Below are 18,962 nucleotides of genomic sequence, written 5' to 3' on the forward strand. Positions count from 1 at the left end.
ACGTAGCGTGTCTTGTGTTTCCTTCCCTCCCTCTTTAATGTAGTTCAACGGTTACATTTTATAACGTTACAAAATTTGTAACGTTAATAAAAAAACCAGGTTAATTAAAATAAAATAAAAATTACAATAACGATTATAAAATATTTTTATTTATAAATTGAGCCCAAATTACAATATATTTTACCACATCTCTTCCTAATATTTTTTTTTTCTTCTAATTACTCTCTCCTACCTACTAATATTACTTAAACTAAGTCAATATTATGGATTCATATAATCCTAATTACTCCCAAATAATCCAAACCACCCACAAAATCCCCAAAATAATTTTCAAATCGATCCAAGTGTGCTACAAAATCCGAAATTCCAAAGATTGTTTATGTTTTTCCAAAGCCAATCGAATTACCAAAATTCTCAACAAGCTATACAACAATTTCCACAAAGTTCTAATCATCTATCCAACAACAAGTTGAACCATCTTTTCCTATATCCCAACATATTTCACAACATCATGAACAACCTCAAAATGATGTAGTTGAAATTCAATCACAAGAAATTCAAAACACTCCTTCTTCAAAAAAAAGCCACAACACCAAAGTTTCAATGGAGTGCAAATGAAGATCATGCACTCATTTCAACGTATTTAGAGTGCGGAGGAGATGTGTTGAAGGGAACCGACCAAAATGGTGATGGTTTATGGGGTTCAGTATTTAATTTAGTGGAAAAGTCACGACGACTCAATCCAACTTTACGCCCAAGGACTTTAAAAGCTCTTACTAGTCGTTGGAAAAAATCAACGGAGATGTGAATGCATGGGTCGGGATATATACTGAGGCGAAAAGGAAGAAAGGGTCCGACTGCAATGAAGAAGACGTCTTGACTGAAGCCCGTGAGATGTGGATAACAACCCATGGGCCCCGATTTACATTGGATCATGCATAGAATGTTATGAAACACTATGACAAATGGGCAGATGGCACCCAAATGAGAGGCGGAAGCTCAAAATGGTCTGGCCCAGACGAAGGTGCGAGCTCCAAACGTCCTAATGGCGTCAAGAAAGTTAAGAGTAGGAGAAAAGCCCCAATATCCAGTTCTCCATCCTCTTCAGAATTGACGAGGAGGATTAGTTTGGGAGAAGATTTGCTTGAGTATCAAAAGGAGCGTGACGCCTTGAGAGAATCAACGAAAGAGGAAGATAGAAAGTTCAAAATTTGGACTGCATTAATGGCTAAGTCTTCCCTTGATTCGAATGAGAGAGAAATTTATGAAAAACTTAAGCTACAATTTAAGGATAAATATGTTTAGTTAGTGTTCATGTTTTTAATTGGCTTTAGTTTGCAATTAAGTTGTATCGTACTTTAATTATGAATGTGTGTGTCGTAACTTTTGATTATGAGAATGTATCGTTTTCATTATCGTTATAATTATTAATATCATCTCATAATCGTTTTCATTATTATTGTTGTTGTATGTTATTGTTATTATTGTATATTATTTTATTATTATTATTATTATTATTATATTATTTTATTATTATTATTATTATTATTATTATTATTATTATTATTATTATTATTATTATTATTATTATTATTATTATTATTATTATTATTATTATTATTGAATAATGTCACAAATAGTACTGCATTGAATTGTCTAAGCTGACATTGAATAGTATGACACATAATGCCGCATTGAATTGTCTACTCCTACATTGCAGTGAATTGTCTACTCTTATATTGCATTGAATTGACAACTCCTACATTGCATTGATATATCTAATCTGTAAGTGAATTATTGTTATGTACATATGATGGATTTTTGCTATATAATAGAACATAACTTCAACCATAAAATCACAAGTCCATCCACTTTTTCTTCTCAATCTCTTATTTTCTAGAAAAACACCACTTCAATCAACGTATTTCCAAAATGAACTGTGATTCAAGTTCTTCTAGTTCAGGTTCTGAATTTTTTAATTATCTGGTTCAAGATTACATAGAATGGAGTCAGTCCGTTGATGTTGAGCAACAAAAGAAGAAGAAATTGTAACCCGCACTAGAAAATATATGCATATGGAACATGAGGAAGCTTATGAAAGATTGTTTCATGACTATTTCAGCAACGAACCTATATACCCCGAGAATATTTTTCGCCAAAGGTTTCGTATGCACAAACATGTTTTCCTTCGTATTGTCGAAGGTTTAACACTGAAGATGATGAGTTCTTTACGCAAAATTCGGATGCTATAGTAAGGATGGGTGCATCTGCACTCCAAAAATGCACAGCGGCTATCAGGATGTTGGCATATGGTTCATCCTCTGCTGTTGTTAACGAGTACCTGAAAATTGCTTTAAGTACCGCTAGAGAATGCCTTCTTCATTTTGTCGAAGAGGTTGTTGCTAGATTTGGACCAGAATACTTGAGAAAGGCAAATGCAAATGACATTGAGCGTCTCCTACATGAAGGCGAGCGTCGTGGCTTCCCAAGCATGATGGGAAGCATCGATTACATGCACTGGAACTGGTAGAATTGTCCTCGGGGATGGAAATGAATGTATCAAGGAAGAAACAAAACAACAACAATAATCTTAGAAGCGGTTGCTTCAAGTGACTTATGGATATGACATGCTTTTTTTGGCATCCCGGGTTCATGCAATGATATAAACGTATCACAGAGGTCTCCCGTCTTTGATGATGTTCTACAAGGAAGAGCTCCAAATGTCAACTTCTCAATGAAAGGGAGTGAACGAGACAACTTATACCATGGGTTACTATCTTACTGATGGCATATACCCGAGGTGGTCAACATTCATCCCAGCAATAAAGCTCCCCCAAACCCCCAAACAAGGATTATTCACACAACATCAAGAAGCTGTTAGAAAAGATGTAGAGCGTGCATTCGGGGTATTGCAAGCTAGATTTGCAATCATACGCAAACCCGGTCTAGCATGGGATAAGGACATACTGTGGAAATTAATCATGGCATGTATCATCATGCACAATATGATTGTTGAAGATGAGCATGATACTTATCAAAATTACCGAGATCCGAACGAATATGATCAACTTCAAACTCAAAATAACGAGGGGTCATCTAACCAAGCCGGAGGAGACTCATTCGTTGTGCACAACGGAAGACTTGAGGCACGAAATTCAGGTGCCTACACGAAGATTATGATCTGAGATGCGAGACGGAGTAACTCACGTCTCACTAAAAAATAACTTGGTTGAACACATACGACGTAAGTTTGGGCAAGTTGATTAAGTAACTTTTATTGAATTGCTTATGGTTTAAGTAATTTCAAATTTCATGTATTTGTGTGTTTTAAATTATCTATCTTTATCACTACAAAAAAAAGTCCATTTAGAGACGGACAAAATCCGTCCCTAAATAGGTCAAATCCGTCGCTATATGGGCTTAGAGACGGATATTGTCCCTCTCTAAAACCCTTGTCGCTAATTCGAGTTAGAGACGGATTTTAAAAATCCGTCTCTAAAGTTTAGAGACGGATTTTGGAAATCCGTCGCTAAGCTTAGAGACGGATTTAGGAAATCCGTCTCTAAGCTTAGAGACGGATTTTGCAAATCCGTCTCTAGTTTAGAGACGGATTTTGCAAATCCGTCTCTAGTTTAGAGATGGATTTTGGAAATCCGTCTCTAAATTCGCTGAAAATATAAAAAATATATAAACGAAATTAACAACACGATAGTTCCTAATATTATCATGATTATATTTAATCACCTATTATTACCTACCTAGTTCAAGTTGATCTCATTACCATTTAGGAATATCCCTTAAGTAAACCGGTTCAGCTCTACAAGGGAAAGGATAAGAAGACTCCACAGTCGCAAGAATCGCTGTTCGTAGGAATCGAACTTGTAACCTCAAAGAAACGAGAAGAAGCTCCAACCAACTACACCAAATACAACTTGTATACTTCTCTACATAATATTGGTAATATGTAGAAGAAAATTAGAGACGGAATCAAAAATCCGTCCCTAATTAGAGACGATTTTCAAAATCCGTCCCTAATTAGAGACGGATTTAAAATCCGTCTCTAAATTAGAGACGGATTTCTAAAATCCGTCTCTAACTTAGAGACGGATTTTTAAAATCCGTCCCTAAATTAAAGAAGTGCAATAAAATATTCATATTTGAATTTAGAGACGGATTTTAAATCCGTCCCTAAATTTAGAGACGGATTCTAAAAATCCGTCCCTAAATTAGAGACGGATTCTAAAAATCCGTCCCTAAATTAGAGACGGATTCTAAAATCCGCTCTAAATTAAATATGTGAATAAAATATTCATATGTAAATTTAGAGACGGATTTTTTAAATCCGTCTCTAACTTTAGAGACGGATTTTTAAATCCGTCTCTAACTTTAGGGACGGATTATCAATATCCGTCCCTAAGTTAGAGACGGATTTTCAAAATCCGTCTCTAAATTTATTTCGAGACGGATTTTTAAAATCCGTCTCTAATTTAGGGACGGATTTTTAAAATCCGTCCCTAAAGTTAGAGACGGATTTAAAAATCCGTCTCTAATTTAGAGACGGATTATCAATATTCCGTCTCTAAATTAGAAACGGATATATATCCGTCTCCAAAAATCCGTCGCTATATAAGCTTTTTTTTGTAGTGTATGTATCAAATTATCATGTATTTGTGTGTTTGAAATTATCTATCTTTATGTATCAATATCATGTATTTGTGTGTTTTAAATTATCTATCTTTATGTATCAAATTATCATGTATATGTGTTTTTAAAATTATTTATCATATATAATGTGTTCGTTGTTTTTAATTTATAATGTCAAGTTAACGTAATTTAATTTAACGTAAGCTAATTAATACATAGTTACTATAATTTCAAGTTAACACTAATTTAATTTAACGTAAGCTAATTAGCTTTTAACGTAATTTAATTAGCTTTTATTAATTTAAATCACATATTTCCCCTCAAAAAAAAAATTAAATCACATATTTCATTAAAAATAAACATTGAGTAGGAGAGAAAATATATATGGTGGGGCATGGTAAAAGTAGGAGAGAGAAATAGAAAAACCAAGTAAGACCAACCAAATCACTGTGAGAAAAAAAAAAAGATGAGTTGGTGGGAGTTTTAGTGGGATGTGAGGTGTAAGAGCAATGCCAATGGTGATGGATTCGATCACCGAATTTCCCTACTTACTCATGTTTTGTTCATTTTATGAACAAATGTATCACCTCCACTCCACTTATGAACAAAAAATACCATCAAACTCCACTTTATCTCTCCTACTTTTCACTACCCCACTTCAACTTTCTCTCTCCTATTTTTCTTTCCTACCTCAATTAATAATATAATTTACATATTAAAAATAAAAATGAATCATCTTATGATTACTTAAAATTATAATAATTAATTACCAAAAATTAATTATCATTATTGGGAAATTAGTAAAATAATAATTAATTACGAAAATTTATTATTATTATCGCATGATGGGTAAAATAATAATTACTTACGATAATGTAATTTTATTTAGAGAGAGGAGGAAATTTCCCAAAATACACAGCAACAGCCACGTGGCAGTTTGCTGCTGGCTGTGTGTCATTCTTCCCCCTTTTCGTCAATGCACGGTGATGAGTTTGCTCACATGATGAACAATGACATATTTTGTTATTTGGTGTTATATCACCAATGGGATCCAAATTTTTTTTTTTTTCAATTTCAGATTTTGGTGATGGGTTTGATCACCATTGATATTGGTGTAATAAACTAGCCTATTATAAATGCTCTAACAACGGAGTACAATTTAATAGAAATCTAGCCTAATGACTTAATAAAAAGGTGAAAGCTACTAGTACTTGATTTTTGTTACAACTTGTGAGTGTAATCCTACACCCATTCCTTACTTTATAAGGAAATAAAAATTGAGTTGATCAAGAAATTCGAAGACTTGTTCAAAGGCAACCAGTAATATATAAAAAGGGTGATGACTTTGCTGTATTTCTTTGCCATTACTACCTTGCCAGGCCATATTCACCATTCTGTCTTCATCCACAATTGTCATCACGTTTGTCCATCTCCCTTGCTTCTCTAGTTCTCTTCTCTTATCTGTAAGAACTTTTCTTATTTCATCATTTTTATACTTGTTATGATCTTGTAAATTTGCTAATCACTCGTATCTCATACAATCTTATTGGAGATATTAAAACAAATCTTTTTATGATATTTCCAATAAATCTCCTTAAAATGATGTATTGCTCTTTTGCTTGGTTGATGTGGGTAAGCCTAAAGTTTTGCTATTCATTAATTTGTATGAAAATACTAGATATTCTAAATTTAGATATCAATATGCATGTTTGATTACTTTTATAAGATTATTGAAAATAGACGTTCTAATTTTAATAAAACAAATTAGACAAATTCAAACTTACATTCTCAATGAGAGGTTACATGTAGTAATTAAAAGACCAATTCAATCAAAGAGTTAAGCGAATAGTTAGAGGTTCAAGATAGGTTCGTTTTTATATATCATATTAACGTGATAAGGTTAGAATAAACATAGAAAATTCCATATAAATAACTAAATTTTACTAGAAAACAAGAGTTTTTTGTTTGTAAAATTACTACTGAGTTTGTGAGGGGATGATAAAAATGCTGCTTTATTCTTAGTTGACTTTTCAGTCAGTCAAAGAACTAAATCCATACACTACATTGACCCAGCTTGGTGATGTCATTGGGGCTAATTTATCGGATCCCCTTAACAATATTACAATAATAACAATAAGCAAAAATGTATATTGAAATTTGAAATTTGTGAAAAGGCAAGTGTTAGTATTAATTAGAAATAAAAGGAAATATATAAAATTAAAGCTATTGATATATAATTGTTTTAAAACTTGAAAATATTGGCATAAAAAAGCTGGCCAACAAACTTAAAAAATTGATAATCAGCCAAAAAGAAGTTGCATGATATCAAGACGACAACACGCTAACTTATGGAAGATGTTGAATCTTGATACATGTACAACATGTGTAAATTTATTGGGAATCCTTTATTCCCCCAATCTGTCAAAGTTTTTCCTTATTTTATTAATATACTAGTCTTTTATGCATGCGATGTGTGTGTCGATTGTTTGGGTCTGTTCTTAATAAATTTCATCTAAATATAATTTTAGAGGTGTGATTTATAATTATTGTTGTACAAACTAATGTAAAGTGCTTAGAAATTGTAATGAATATTTGTAATTTTTTAAAAATTAAATAACCATTTTTCTCATTGTGTCAAGTTATTTTGTTAATGCTTATCTAGTTTAATTTATCATTAGAATTTTGACCCCATCTTTAAATTAGGAAAGGATATATTGTAGCTAGAAAATTTGAATATCCAATCATATATTTAACTAATGACAAAAAGGACTTTTTAAAGGGAACACCATAGCTTCTCCTTGACTTATATAATAGAGATATATATGTATAGCGTGTATAATTCAATATACAATATTTAATGTTTTTGTAAAAATACAACCACTAATGACTAATTGTTAAATACATGTTCATATAATCATATCTGTTATAGAAATTCTCCGGGACCCTTGTTCAAGTTTGGACAAGAAGTGGCAAAATCTTTGTTGCTGGAAACTAAATAGCTCGGGTGATCAGAATTAGAAACGGCAGAAATATATGCTTTACTGTTCATATAATCGTAGTACCCCTAATTTATTCGATATAGTTAACAATTAATTTAATTTTTCTACATCGTATTTTCGCACGCATCGCGTGCATATAAAAACTAATAAGATAGAATTAGAAGATATATATATATATATATATATATATATATATATATTATATAATATATATAATATATAATATATATATATATATATATATATATTCACCCTTCACTTTTATAACTACCATGCTATTTTTCTTCTTTAAATCTGATGACTCTTTTGTATTGATTTATCGTATGTGACTATATCCTTTAGGAGTATTACATTACATAGCTATAAGAATGGGAAACCTGTTTTGCTGCGTTCAAGTAGACCAATCTACGGTTGCTATTAAAGAAACCTTTGGAAAATACAATGATGTGTTGGAGCCAGGATGCCACTGTGTTCCTTGGTTCATCGGTCAACAGATATCAGGCAAGCTCAGTCTTCGTGTACAACAGTTGGATGTACGCTGCGAAACCAAGACCAAGGTCTGTCTCCTTATATACATATATATGTCTTGCATTATATGTAGCCTTAACCAAGACCAAGTACTCGAATCGATTATGCTGTTAGCTTTCTAGTTTTGCCTTGTTAATCATCTGCAGTAAAAAGGAGTTTTCTGTGTAGTGTAGTGACGGTTTATTTGATGAAAACATATATTGTTGCGCTCTTGTTTTTCATAATTTCCGCGGTACCTTATAGTTTTAGATTGACAAACTTACTGTTGTCTCTGTATATTACATTTGCATTAGTGAGGTGTTGAAGGTGTTGTGAACTGGTTTGTTGGGGGGTTTGGAACTGATATTATTATCTAATTTCTTGTTATGGAGTGGTGAAAGATTAACTTAGATACAAAATTTTCCACTTTACAATAAGTTATTTCAATAACTAATAATGAGGTTATAATGCAAACATGTTTATCAAATCATTTTTTAACAAAGATCGGATAGTAGTCGTTGACATAATTGAGACACTCTTGAAACTATAGGGATATTGTGGAGAGTTTGAATAAGTTTAGGATACAATGTAGATTTTTAATAGATACCGGGCTACCTCATAGAAAGACACACAAAAATTAATACACTGTTTAGTAGTGATGTAGATGTCTAAGCAAGAAATTTCTCCGTGATGAATATGGTCTAGAAAATTTTGGACTTTTGAGTATTAAAGGTGATCTGCTTGTCTTCCTGTAGGACAACGTGTTTGTCAACGTGGTTGCGTCTATTCAATACCGTGCCATTGCTGAAAAGGCAAATGATGCATTTTACATGCTCAGCAACACTCGTGCCCAAATTCAGGCCTATGTTTTCGATGGTAAATATAACAACTAAAATAGAGCAAAGCAATTTCCAGCTTTAAAAGCTAATGAAATAGAAGCTTGTATTTCTCATAACCTTTCTAATTATTTTATAGTTATAAGAGGTACTGTCCCAAGGCTTAATGTGGATGATGTGTTTGAGCAGAAGAGTGAAATTGCCAAATCAGTTGCTGATGAGCTCGAAAAAGTAAGTTAATCTAAGAATAGTACAAAGTCTTGTATGTGAGTCAGCTTTGGATGCTTAAAATTGTGAAATTCTCTTCAGGCAATGTCTCATTATGGATACGAAATTGTTCAAACGCTGATTGTTGATATTGAACCTGATGAGCGTGTCAAGCGGGCTATGAATGAAATTAATGCTGGTAAGACACTCATTAGCTTCATTTACTGCTGCCTTTGGCATTTATAATGTTTCACTGCTAAAGGCTTCTAATTTACCAGCTGCAAGAATGAGGGTGGCTGCAAATGATAAAGCTGAAGCAGAGAAGATATTACAGATCAAGAAAGCTGAAGGAGAGGCAGAGTCTAAGCACCTCTCAGGGGTGGGTATCGCTAGGCAGCGACAGGCAATCGTTGATGGTCTTAGAGACAGTGTGCTTGGATTCTCAGTCAATGTTCCTGGGACAAGTGCTAAGGATGTTATGGACATGATCCTCGTTACACAATACTTTGACACCATGAAGGAAATCGGTGCAACTTCCAAGACATCAGCTGTGTTTATCCCACACGGCCCTGGTGCTGTGCGTGATGTTGCAACACAGATCAGAGATGGACTACTTCAAGCATCATCAACATCTCAATGATAACTGTTACCCCACTGTGAAAAAACATACCACCTTGTGAAGACATGGTTCTTATTTGACTCTTTATATTACGTTCATTTATGCTTCTTTTGATGCAAGGAAACCTTTTGCTTCTTGATATTCTCTCCTGTTATACTATGTGGGTTTGTAAGGAAAGGAAAATTTCGAGTACCAAACTACCAACTAATTAAACAATTATCATGGCAACTTGCATGTATATATGGTTATGTATTGTCATTTCTGTACATTTGTGGTGACCTCAACTCCTCGTCAATCGTCATGGTAGGAAATATATCATGTATTGTTGTGCAAATCCGTGCGTTTTGGACCTGCTTGTTGTTGCTAAGGACTAAGAAGTACCGGAACGAAGAATGCAGGACGAGAGGGAAAGCTTCTAGAGTTGGGTTTACTGAATCAAAGAGTTAAACTTCAGTCTAAAAAATTTGAACAACAAATCAACAGTACAAAAGAAAACATGAATGCAATGTATTATTTCAATCACTTATCACTATAGATGTGTTTCTCTGGTTGAAGAAGTTCTCTACATCATACCCTTTTCTTTGCATCATAAATAACTACTCTCGCTAAAATGGAGAGTATTCGTTTAGGGAACTGTCTAGAGTTCTAGATACAAATCAGTTAGATATTCTCTTCCGACACAAACAAGACGCTAGTTTCAAAAGAAGATAGATAGAACAAAACTTTTGGAGTAGTTCATTTATTGCTTGACAAGATGGTGAGGAAGCTTTAAAGAAGAATAAGGCATCATCTGCAAAGAATAGGTGTGAAATAGTCGGACCGTTCTGTTTGTCAATGCACATTTTTAACTATTAATATTTTTCATAGCTTTTTAATAAATACCAATTTAACAAGATTTCAATTCCACATAATTACATAAAAGTCATCACAAGAGTCAAGAGATAGTGAAAGGATGGTGAATAAATAGTGTAACAATCTCGTTGTTGCAATATGGAAAAGAACAAGGAATTATAATAGAGATGTGTATAAACTCGTGGACTCAGTCAAGGTTTTTTTTAATGGAAACTGTTGTCTAGACTCGAGATACATACATGGTGGAGGATTAGTCAGTGATTAACCTAAACTCAATAGTCAATATAAAAGGGGCAAACAAAACTGAAAAAGAAAGAAACTTGTTCAAATTGGCCACCACTGATATAAAAAGGAAAACCAGTCTGCCAATTAATTTTTGCCTTTGCTAGGTCATTACTCATTCTTAACGAACAACTATCCTCTGTTTTGTCTTCAGCACCAGCATCGTCAACACGTTCATCCATCTTTCTCTCTCTAACTGTAAGAATCTTTTATCATTTTATATATAATTTGTTATGATTCTGATCTTTACTTTAGCATTATCAATTCGTTATATTTCATGATATAATCATATATTGCTTAGTTGTTACTCTTATGATCAAAATTAATTTTTATGGAATACTCAAATAAAATCTGTTTCTTTCTATGAAATTGAAAACTTGGTTTTGGTTTATACTTCATGTTTTTGAGAAATAAGGAGTGGTTTCAAAGTCCAAGAAAATATTCTAATTGATTTTTAGGAAATTTGTTGACAACTCAGAAATATGTATATCAATTTTCGAATGCAACTACCTTGCACAAACTTTTTTGTTTTGTTTGAGTAGCACTACTAAAAGACGGCATGTGTAAAAAAAAAAAAATCCGGCAGAAATTTATGTGTGAAAATTGAATGTAAGTTGCCTAATAATGCCTAGGCACATTTTAATGGAAATCCAATCCTTCAATCTCGTTTTCGAAAAAAGTACACCGTAAGAGGGTGCTTGGTATGGAAAACGTAAACGGAATGGAAAGGATTTGGATAAGGAGGGGAAATGGAAATAATAACCGTTACCTTTAATTATTGTTTGGTATTTTATTGGAATGGAAACAATTGAGAGGATTATGATTGAGTAAGGAAACGTGATTTGTTTTCACTAGTTTGATAAGGGTAACAAATGAGGGGATTATGTTTCCCTTGGAAACGGTATTTGTTACTTAACACTCATACCAAACAATTAGAAATGGAAACACTTATTTGAATCCGTTTCCTACATCAAAACTTTCCATACCAAACACCCTCTAATTTAGAAACCTTGGGTTGAAATATGCTTTAAATTATCTAACGCTAGGATTAAACAAATATGTCGGTCTTGCCTTATCATTGACTTATGCCTCCATATTATGTAATGCGTACTCTTCCTCCCAAAGATAATAGATTGTTCTCACGTGCTTGTGGAGTTAGCTAACACATTATTAGTGAACCATGTTAATTCTTGTATTGCTTGTTTTTTAATTCTTCGTTGCTCTATTGCGGTCGTTATAAGATGTTGAATTCAAAGAACTTCAAAGGTCAGGATACTTAATAAAATGCCAAGATAATCAAGGTTTTCTCAATTGTGTGTCTGTGAAAGTTTTCGGGTTCTATGCGAGTATGAAAGATGTGAAGGGTTCCAAAGTAAAGTCAAATAAATGGGTGGAGAACTTATCATTATAAGGCGGAAAGAATTATATTGGCCCTCTTTGATAGATTTTTGTCTTCATATCCCGGCTTTTGGTAGTGTTACTATAAGGGAGAGTTCATACAAAGTAATTGTTTTCTAAGAAAATTGGTACTAGTCAAAAAAAAAAATCGTTATTTAAGCCACTCTCATTTTTCCTTCTTTTTTTATGGTTTTGCTAACAAGTACATTGGTTGCTCCTGTTTTTCCCCTGACCATGCATTGCTACTATGCACGCTCTTAGAAACGATTCAATGGTCGATACATTATGATAATCATTAACCACCAATGGGAGTTGGGACCGCGAGGTAATCATTTGGATAATTCATAATTTGTAATGTTGGAACTTTTTTGCTAGGGAGTGAGAGGAGCAAAAGAAAAGAAAGTACCAATGTACAATACCTGATTTTGATGGTTACAACTTACAATCCCCAGCATCCATGCTTATTTCAATTTTTATGTGTTCAATTGTTTTTAGAATTCAATTAGTGGCAAGTTTCTGTAGAAAATCTTGGTGAAAGAAAAAGTACTCTCCATTTTGGATTCCATTAGCCTTCTATTATGATTTTGTTTCCGAAAAAAATCTCTTTAGAGGATATTAAGAACATAAATCTTGAAAAGTATTAACATGTAATTTGAATAAAGACATAATGTTTGGCTCTCAATATGGTGGATATATAATACTCAATTTTTGTTCTTTTTTTTTTTCTGGTGAAGTGTCTATCTTCTGTGTTCTTTTTCATGTTCTGTTCATGAGCAATTACATTACAGTACCTTATACTATAAAAATTGTCTGTGGTTATAACATAAAGAAACTTTCATAGATCACAACAATGGGGAACTTGTTTTGCTGTATCCAAGTTGACCAATCCACAGTTGCTATCAAGGGAAACTTTGGTAAATATGATGATGTGCTTGGACCAGGATGCCATTGTGTCCCTTGGTTCATCGGTCATCAGATAGCAGGCAAGCTTAGCCTTCGTGTACAACAGTTAGATGTGCGCTGTGAGACCAAGACCAAGGTCTGTTTCCCTTTTTGTCTTATTCAATGTGTTTCCTTAATTCACTCTAACTTGAATCAACTGTGCTCTCTACTTTCTTACTTTTGCCTTTATGAGTTCTTTTATAGGAAATATACAAAATGATTGAGAAAAAAAAGAGGTTGTGCAACTCTTATGTAATGTATTAGTAGGAAATCTTACCATGACAAATGACCATAGCTCATCTATCTTTCATCAGGGAATGTCTTGGGTTTGACCCCAAGCAAGAGCATTGTAGCTCTAGGGAGGGTGGGGGGAGGGGGGTTGGGCTTAGTGCTAGGCTTGTAACTCAGCCGGCATCAACCTGATATAGGTACCCATCCCAGGCCTGTGCATCCCTTCCATAGGATTATTGTACAAGTGATTTGATTGTGGTTGTGCAGGATAATGTCTTTGTCAATGTTATTGCGTCCATTCAGTATCGCGTCCTTGCTGAGAATGCAAGTGATGCATTTTACAAGCTTAGTGATACTCGCTCCCAAATTCAAGCCTATGTTTTTGATGGTAACTATGACAATCAGTTGAAAAATTACAATTTCTGAGTGCAGAAGATATTGGAAGTTTGTATTTCTCATACCTTTTCGTTTTCTCTTACAGTGATTAGAGCTAGTGTCCCAAGGCTACATTTGGATGATGTATTTGAGCAGAAGAATGATATTGCCAAAGAAGTTGCTGATGAACTCGAAAAAGTAAGTTAATCTGTTCTCTTTGTTTTTTTTTTTTTTTATAAATAAGTTAAGTTGAAGTCCCTTGTAAGTAGAGGGAGGGGGGAGACTTGGGGTTCCCTCTTGCAAGGGGTGAGACTGGGATCCCAAAATCTTTAGGATCAGAGGTGATGTCAACACCAGTAGGCTATTACTTGCTGCTCAAGTAAGTTTATCTATATGGAAAAGTAATTGTCTATATTGGTCAGAACTTGATGTTTCTCTCTTCAGGTAATGTGTCATTATGGCTTTGAAATTGTTCAAACGCTCATTGTTGATATTGAACCAGATGAACGTGTCAAGCAGGCTATGAATGAGATCAATGCAGGTAAGACATACAATTACGTCTTTCTTTTGTCACCTTTGAATGAGACCAATGCAACCGGGGCTATGAATGATCACGCTGTCTATGAGTTTGCTATATTTCCTTTTGTAGAGTGCCTTCTAACAATCAACATAAGCAATTAACAGCATTTGTACATTATTTATGCATCTGTGCGAATTTGCACAAGGATTTGGCTGGAACCATGTTACCTAATTTGTAGTACAAGCTTGGTACGAGAATAAGGTTCGCTGCCTATTTTTGTTATATCAGCCCAAAAGTGTACCACTCAGCACGTACTGATTAGGTAACACTAAGCTGGAATGTTCCTCAAATCACCATTGCCATTGTATTTTAATTATCTCATTCTGGTGAGGGCTTTCACTTTCTGCAGCTGCAAGATTGAGGGTGGCTGCAAATGACAAAGCAGAGGCTGAGAAGATCTTACTGATCAAAAAAGCCGAAGGAGAGGCAGAGTCCAATTATCTCGCAGGGCTGGGTATCGCCAGGCAGCGACAGGCAATTGTTGACGGTCTTAGAGATAGCGTGTTGGGCTTCTCGGTCAACGTTCCTGGTACAAGTGCTAAAGATGTTATGGACATGATCCTTGTTACACAGTACTTTGACACTATGAAGGAAATTGGTTCAGCTTCCAAGACATCAGCTGTCTTTATCCCACACGGACCTGGTGCTGTGCGTGATGTTGCAACGCAGATCAGAGATGGACTGCTTCAAGCATCATCATCATCTTAAGCTTAACTCCCATCATAAATTTAATATACCACCTTGTGCAGATATGGTTTTGTGGCTTGAGAATTCCAGGATTTTTATCATGTAGTACAATGTTGCTTGTATAGAAAATAAATAAGATAGCAGCAGATCAGCTTTTGTGGAAAAGCAAGTATCATTATTCATTGTGGTTATATATTGTCAGTATATATATTTGTTGTGTTCTCAATTTCTCGCCTATTGGCAAATGTATGAAATAGTATCATGTTTTACTAATAAAGTTTTTGGCTTTCAATGTGTAGTCTGTAGAATCATAGACAATAAACTAAATTAGAAACTTTAAGATACAATGTTCCGAGTATGTTCTATATATCAAATTATGTATGTTAGTGATTTAGAGAGATTTTAAGCAAGGTTGAAAGAGATTAAGAGAATGCTATTGTAGTTATGCATCTTATTTTCTCCCGCGAATTGCGGTATATATGATGCCGGGTGAATAATTTACCCGGTAATACAACATATCACTGGAGTATGCAGTGAAACGTCTAATCTTGGGCGGCAAATATACATTGTCGTATTTATCCGTTCACTATTCACATAGAGTATTACAACACTCCCCCTTGAACGGATCCTAAGATGTTATTATGGGGTGATAACTGCCTCATTACAAACTTTACATTTGAAAAAGCCTTGGGCTAAAAGCAAACATAAAGGAAAAAGAGTATGGTTGGGCTTGATAATCCTATATGCTTTTCTGCCTCGTTAAAACCTTGCCAAGAAAAAAAAAAACCACGTGGGATAAAAACTTGGACAAAGGAAAAAGAGTACAGTACATATAGGGCTCCCCCTCAATTTAATGTATATCTCGAAAGCGACGCAAACCAGTAAGGTGTACAAGCTCTTTTAATTGCTTTGCTGGTAATGCCTTTGTGAGTAGGTCGGCTAAATTATCACATGATTGAACTTGTGTGACATTGATTGTTCCTTCCTTCTCCAAGTCGTGAGTGGAAAAGAATTTAGGATCGATATGCTATGTTTTGTCACCTTTGATATAACCTTCTTTAATTTGTGTAATGCAAGCAGTATTATCTTCATGGATGACGGTTGGGCCTTCTTGTGTTTCTTTTATACCACTTTCCCTTCGTATGTGATGGTCAAAGATCTCAACCATACACATTCTCTACCAGCTTCATAAAGTGCGATTAATTCAGCTTGATTTGATGAAGTAGATGTTAGAGTCTGTTTTGTTGATTCCAAGAGATTGTTGTATTTCCATAGCAAAAAATAACCGGTTTGCGATTTTGCCTTGACTGGATCTGACAGGTTGCCTGCATCTGCATATCTTACAAGGGTAGGATTTTCGTCTTGTGAAAAGAATAATCCCATATCCGTTTACCCGCGTATATGGAGAGTAAGTGCTTCACTCCACTCCACTCTAGTGCCTGTTTGTAGGATTGTAGCTGTATCTAGCTAATAAATTGACCGAGAATGCAATGTCTGGTCTTAGTCTAGTATGATGGCTAAGTACATTAAGGCTCCAATGGCACTTAGGTGGTACTTCGGGACCGAGTATATCCTCCTTCTTCTCGAGGGAAAGGATCTTCATCAATTTTTAAGCGACGAACAACCATAGGTGAACTCAATGGATGTGATTTGTCAATATAGAACCTTTTTAGCACTTTCTCGGCATAATTGGATTGTTGAACAAGGATTTCATCCTTTAGGTGTTCAATTTGTAAACCGAGACAAAATTTGATCTTGCCAAGATCTTTCATCTCGAATTCCTTCATCATGCATTTAGCGGTTTCTTTGATTTCATTGGGTGTCCCGATGATATTTAAGTCATCAACATATACGCAATTATACAAACCCATTTTCGGTTTGTTTGATGAAGACACATGGACAAATTTGGTCGTTCTTGTAGCCTCGATTCATGAGGTATTCACTGAGACGGTTATACCACATCCTTTCAGATTGTTTTAAACAATAAAGTGATTTTTTCAATTTTATGGAATGTAGCTTCCAAGGTTTTGACCTCAAGGATTCAGGTAGTCCAAGTCCTTTTGGGACTCTCATGTAGATATCAGTGTCAATTAACCCATAAGATATGTGTCACGACATCCATAAGGCGCATTTGTAGTCCTTTGCATGCAGATAGACTTATAAGGAATCTTAGTGTCGTGGCATCTACCACTGGAGAGTATGTTTCCTCATAGTCAATTCCAGGTCTCTGGGAGAAACCTTGGGCTACAAGCCTTGCCTTGTATTGTACAATTTCATTTTTCTCATTTTGCTTTCGCACGAACACCCATTTACACCCAACGAGTTTTACTCCCTTTGAGGTTTGGGCTATAGGGCCAAATACTTTGCATTTTCCGAGAGATTTCAATTCTACCTAAATGCCTCTTTCCATTTAGGCCAATCACTCCTTCGTCGACATTCATCCACTGATCTTGGTTCGGTGTCCTCAATATCAGTGGTGATTTCTTGGTTATTGAATATGCAAATATTTCATCAATGGGGTTTTTACCCTTTCCATTGCTTTCTAGAATTGACAAAATTTATTGAAATTTCGTGATTGTCGACACTAGCCTTTTCACGCTCCCCCTCAGATGTAGCATCTGATTCTTTGAGTTCATTTTGGGGGTAAATGACGTTTTCGTCATTTGAAAAATTTCCCACTTTAGGATAATCATCAGTTTTCTCATTATTTATTTCTATTTTTCTAGATTTCCTCGGTTTCAAATCTTTGGCTCCGAATGGTCTTCCACGCCTTTTGCGTGTTCTAGATTCATTTGCAAGTAGATTTTTCGTTTTTTCTCTTAGGATTTCAACCCGTGCAGGAGCATTTACAGCTGGTATATGTGATTTTATCAATCCTTTTGACGTGAATGCATCTGGCAATAGATTAGCAATGGTTTGCAAGTGTATGATTTTCTGTACTTCTTGATCATGCATATTTGATCTTTGATCAAGATATGATAAATTTTTGGCATTCTATGAAATTTCATTCTGACATGGGCTTACTTTATCTCCCCCTAAGGTTGGGAAAATTGTCTCATGAAAGTGACAATAGACAAACCGAGCGGTGAAGAGGTCACCAGTTGACGGTTCTAGATATCTTACAATGGACGGTGATTCAAATCCAACATAGATTCCCAACCTTATATGTGGGCCCATCTTAGTACGTTGTGGTAGTGCGATGGGAACATAGACTGCACACCCAAAAATTCGTAGGTGAGCAAGGCTTGGTTCCTTTCCAACCACCAACTGTAGTGGGGGGGGGGGGAGATCATGCTTAGCGCTCGGCCTTAGTTGTAGTAAAGCTACAACATGTAGTATAGCATGTCCCTATGTCGAGGATGGGAGTTTTGATTTCATTAGCAATGGCCTTGTGACTAATTGTAATCGCTTTATGAATGCTTCCGCTAGACAATTTTGTGTGTGAACATGGGCTACTGGATACTCCACATCTATCCCAATTGACATACAATAGTCATTAAAAGTGCGAGATGTGAATTCTCCGACATTATCAAGTCGGATTTTCTTGATATGATGGTCTTGAAATTGAACCCTTAAATGTGTAATTTGTGCAGGCAGTTTTGCAAAAGCAACATTCCTTGTCGATAGGAGACTAATGTGAGACCAAGGTATTGATGCGTCGATCAACACCAAGATATATCTTAATGGTCCACGTAAGGGGTGTATTGGCCCACAAGTATCTCCTTGGATTCTTTCCAGGAATGCAAGATTTTCACCTTCAAGTTTATTTTTAGAAGGTCTTATGATCAATTGTGAACAAGCTT

The 18,962-nt window shown here is 34.9% G+C and overlaps 4 protein-coding genes across 4 annotated transcripts; all 4 read left to right on the top strand.

Moving 5' to 3' along the window:
* Positions 1 to 1,932: 1,932 nt before the first annotated feature.
* LOC104887454 (uncharacterized) lies at positions 1,933 to 2,530 on the top strand. The gene is made up of 2 exons (XM_048638376.1): positions 1,933 to 2,048; positions 2,203 to 2,530. The coding sequence occupies exons 1-2, from the start codon at positions 1,933 to 1,935 to the stop codon at positions 2,528 to 2,530; spliced, it is 444 nt and encodes a 147-aa protein (XP_048494333.1).
* A 235-nt stretch (positions 2,531 to 2,765) lies between these two features.
* On the top strand, positions 2,766 to 3,185 carry LOC125491550 (uncharacterized). The gene has a single exon (XM_048638377.1). The coding sequence runs from the start codon at positions 2,766 to 2,768 to the stop codon at positions 3,183 to 3,185; it is 420 nt and encodes a 139-aa protein (XP_048494334.1).
* Positions 3,186 to 5,928: 2,743 nt separating this feature from the next.
* On the top strand, positions 5,929 to 10,080 carry LOC104887404 (hypersensitive-induced reaction 1 protein). The gene is made up of 6 exons (XM_010672019.4): positions 5,929 to 6,107; positions 7,986 to 8,200; positions 8,906 to 9,026; positions 9,126 to 9,217; positions 9,296 to 9,392; positions 9,472 to 10,080. The coding sequence occupies exons 2-6, from the start codon at positions 8,012 to 8,014 to the stop codon at positions 9,831 to 9,833; spliced, it is 861 nt and encodes a 286-aa protein (XP_010670321.1). The 5' UTR covers positions 5,929 to 6,107; positions 7,986 to 8,011; the 3' UTR covers positions 9,834 to 10,080.
* Positions 10,081 to 10,932: 852 nt separating this feature from the next.
* On the top strand, positions 10,933 to 15,451 carry LOC104887403 (hypersensitive-induced reaction 1 protein). Its single transcript, XM_010672018.4, has 6 exons — positions 10,933 to 11,144; positions 13,186 to 13,383; positions 13,785 to 13,905; positions 13,999 to 14,090; positions 14,337 to 14,433; positions 14,822 to 15,451. The coding sequence occupies exons 2-6, from the start codon at positions 13,195 to 13,197 to the stop codon at positions 15,178 to 15,180; spliced, it is 858 nt and encodes a 285-aa protein (XP_010670320.1). The 5' UTR covers positions 10,933 to 11,144; positions 13,186 to 13,194; the 3' UTR covers positions 15,181 to 15,451.
* The last annotated feature ends 3,511 nt before the right edge of the window (positions 15,452 to 18,962 follow it).

Source organism: Beta vulgaris, chromosome 2 (assembly GCF_026745355.1).
Source record: "Beta vulgaris subsp. vulgaris cultivar EL10 chromosome 2, EL10.2, whole genome shotgun sequence".
Lineage (NCBI taxonomy): Eukaryota > Viridiplantae > Streptophyta > Magnoliopsida > Caryophyllales > Amaranthaceae > Beta > Beta vulgaris.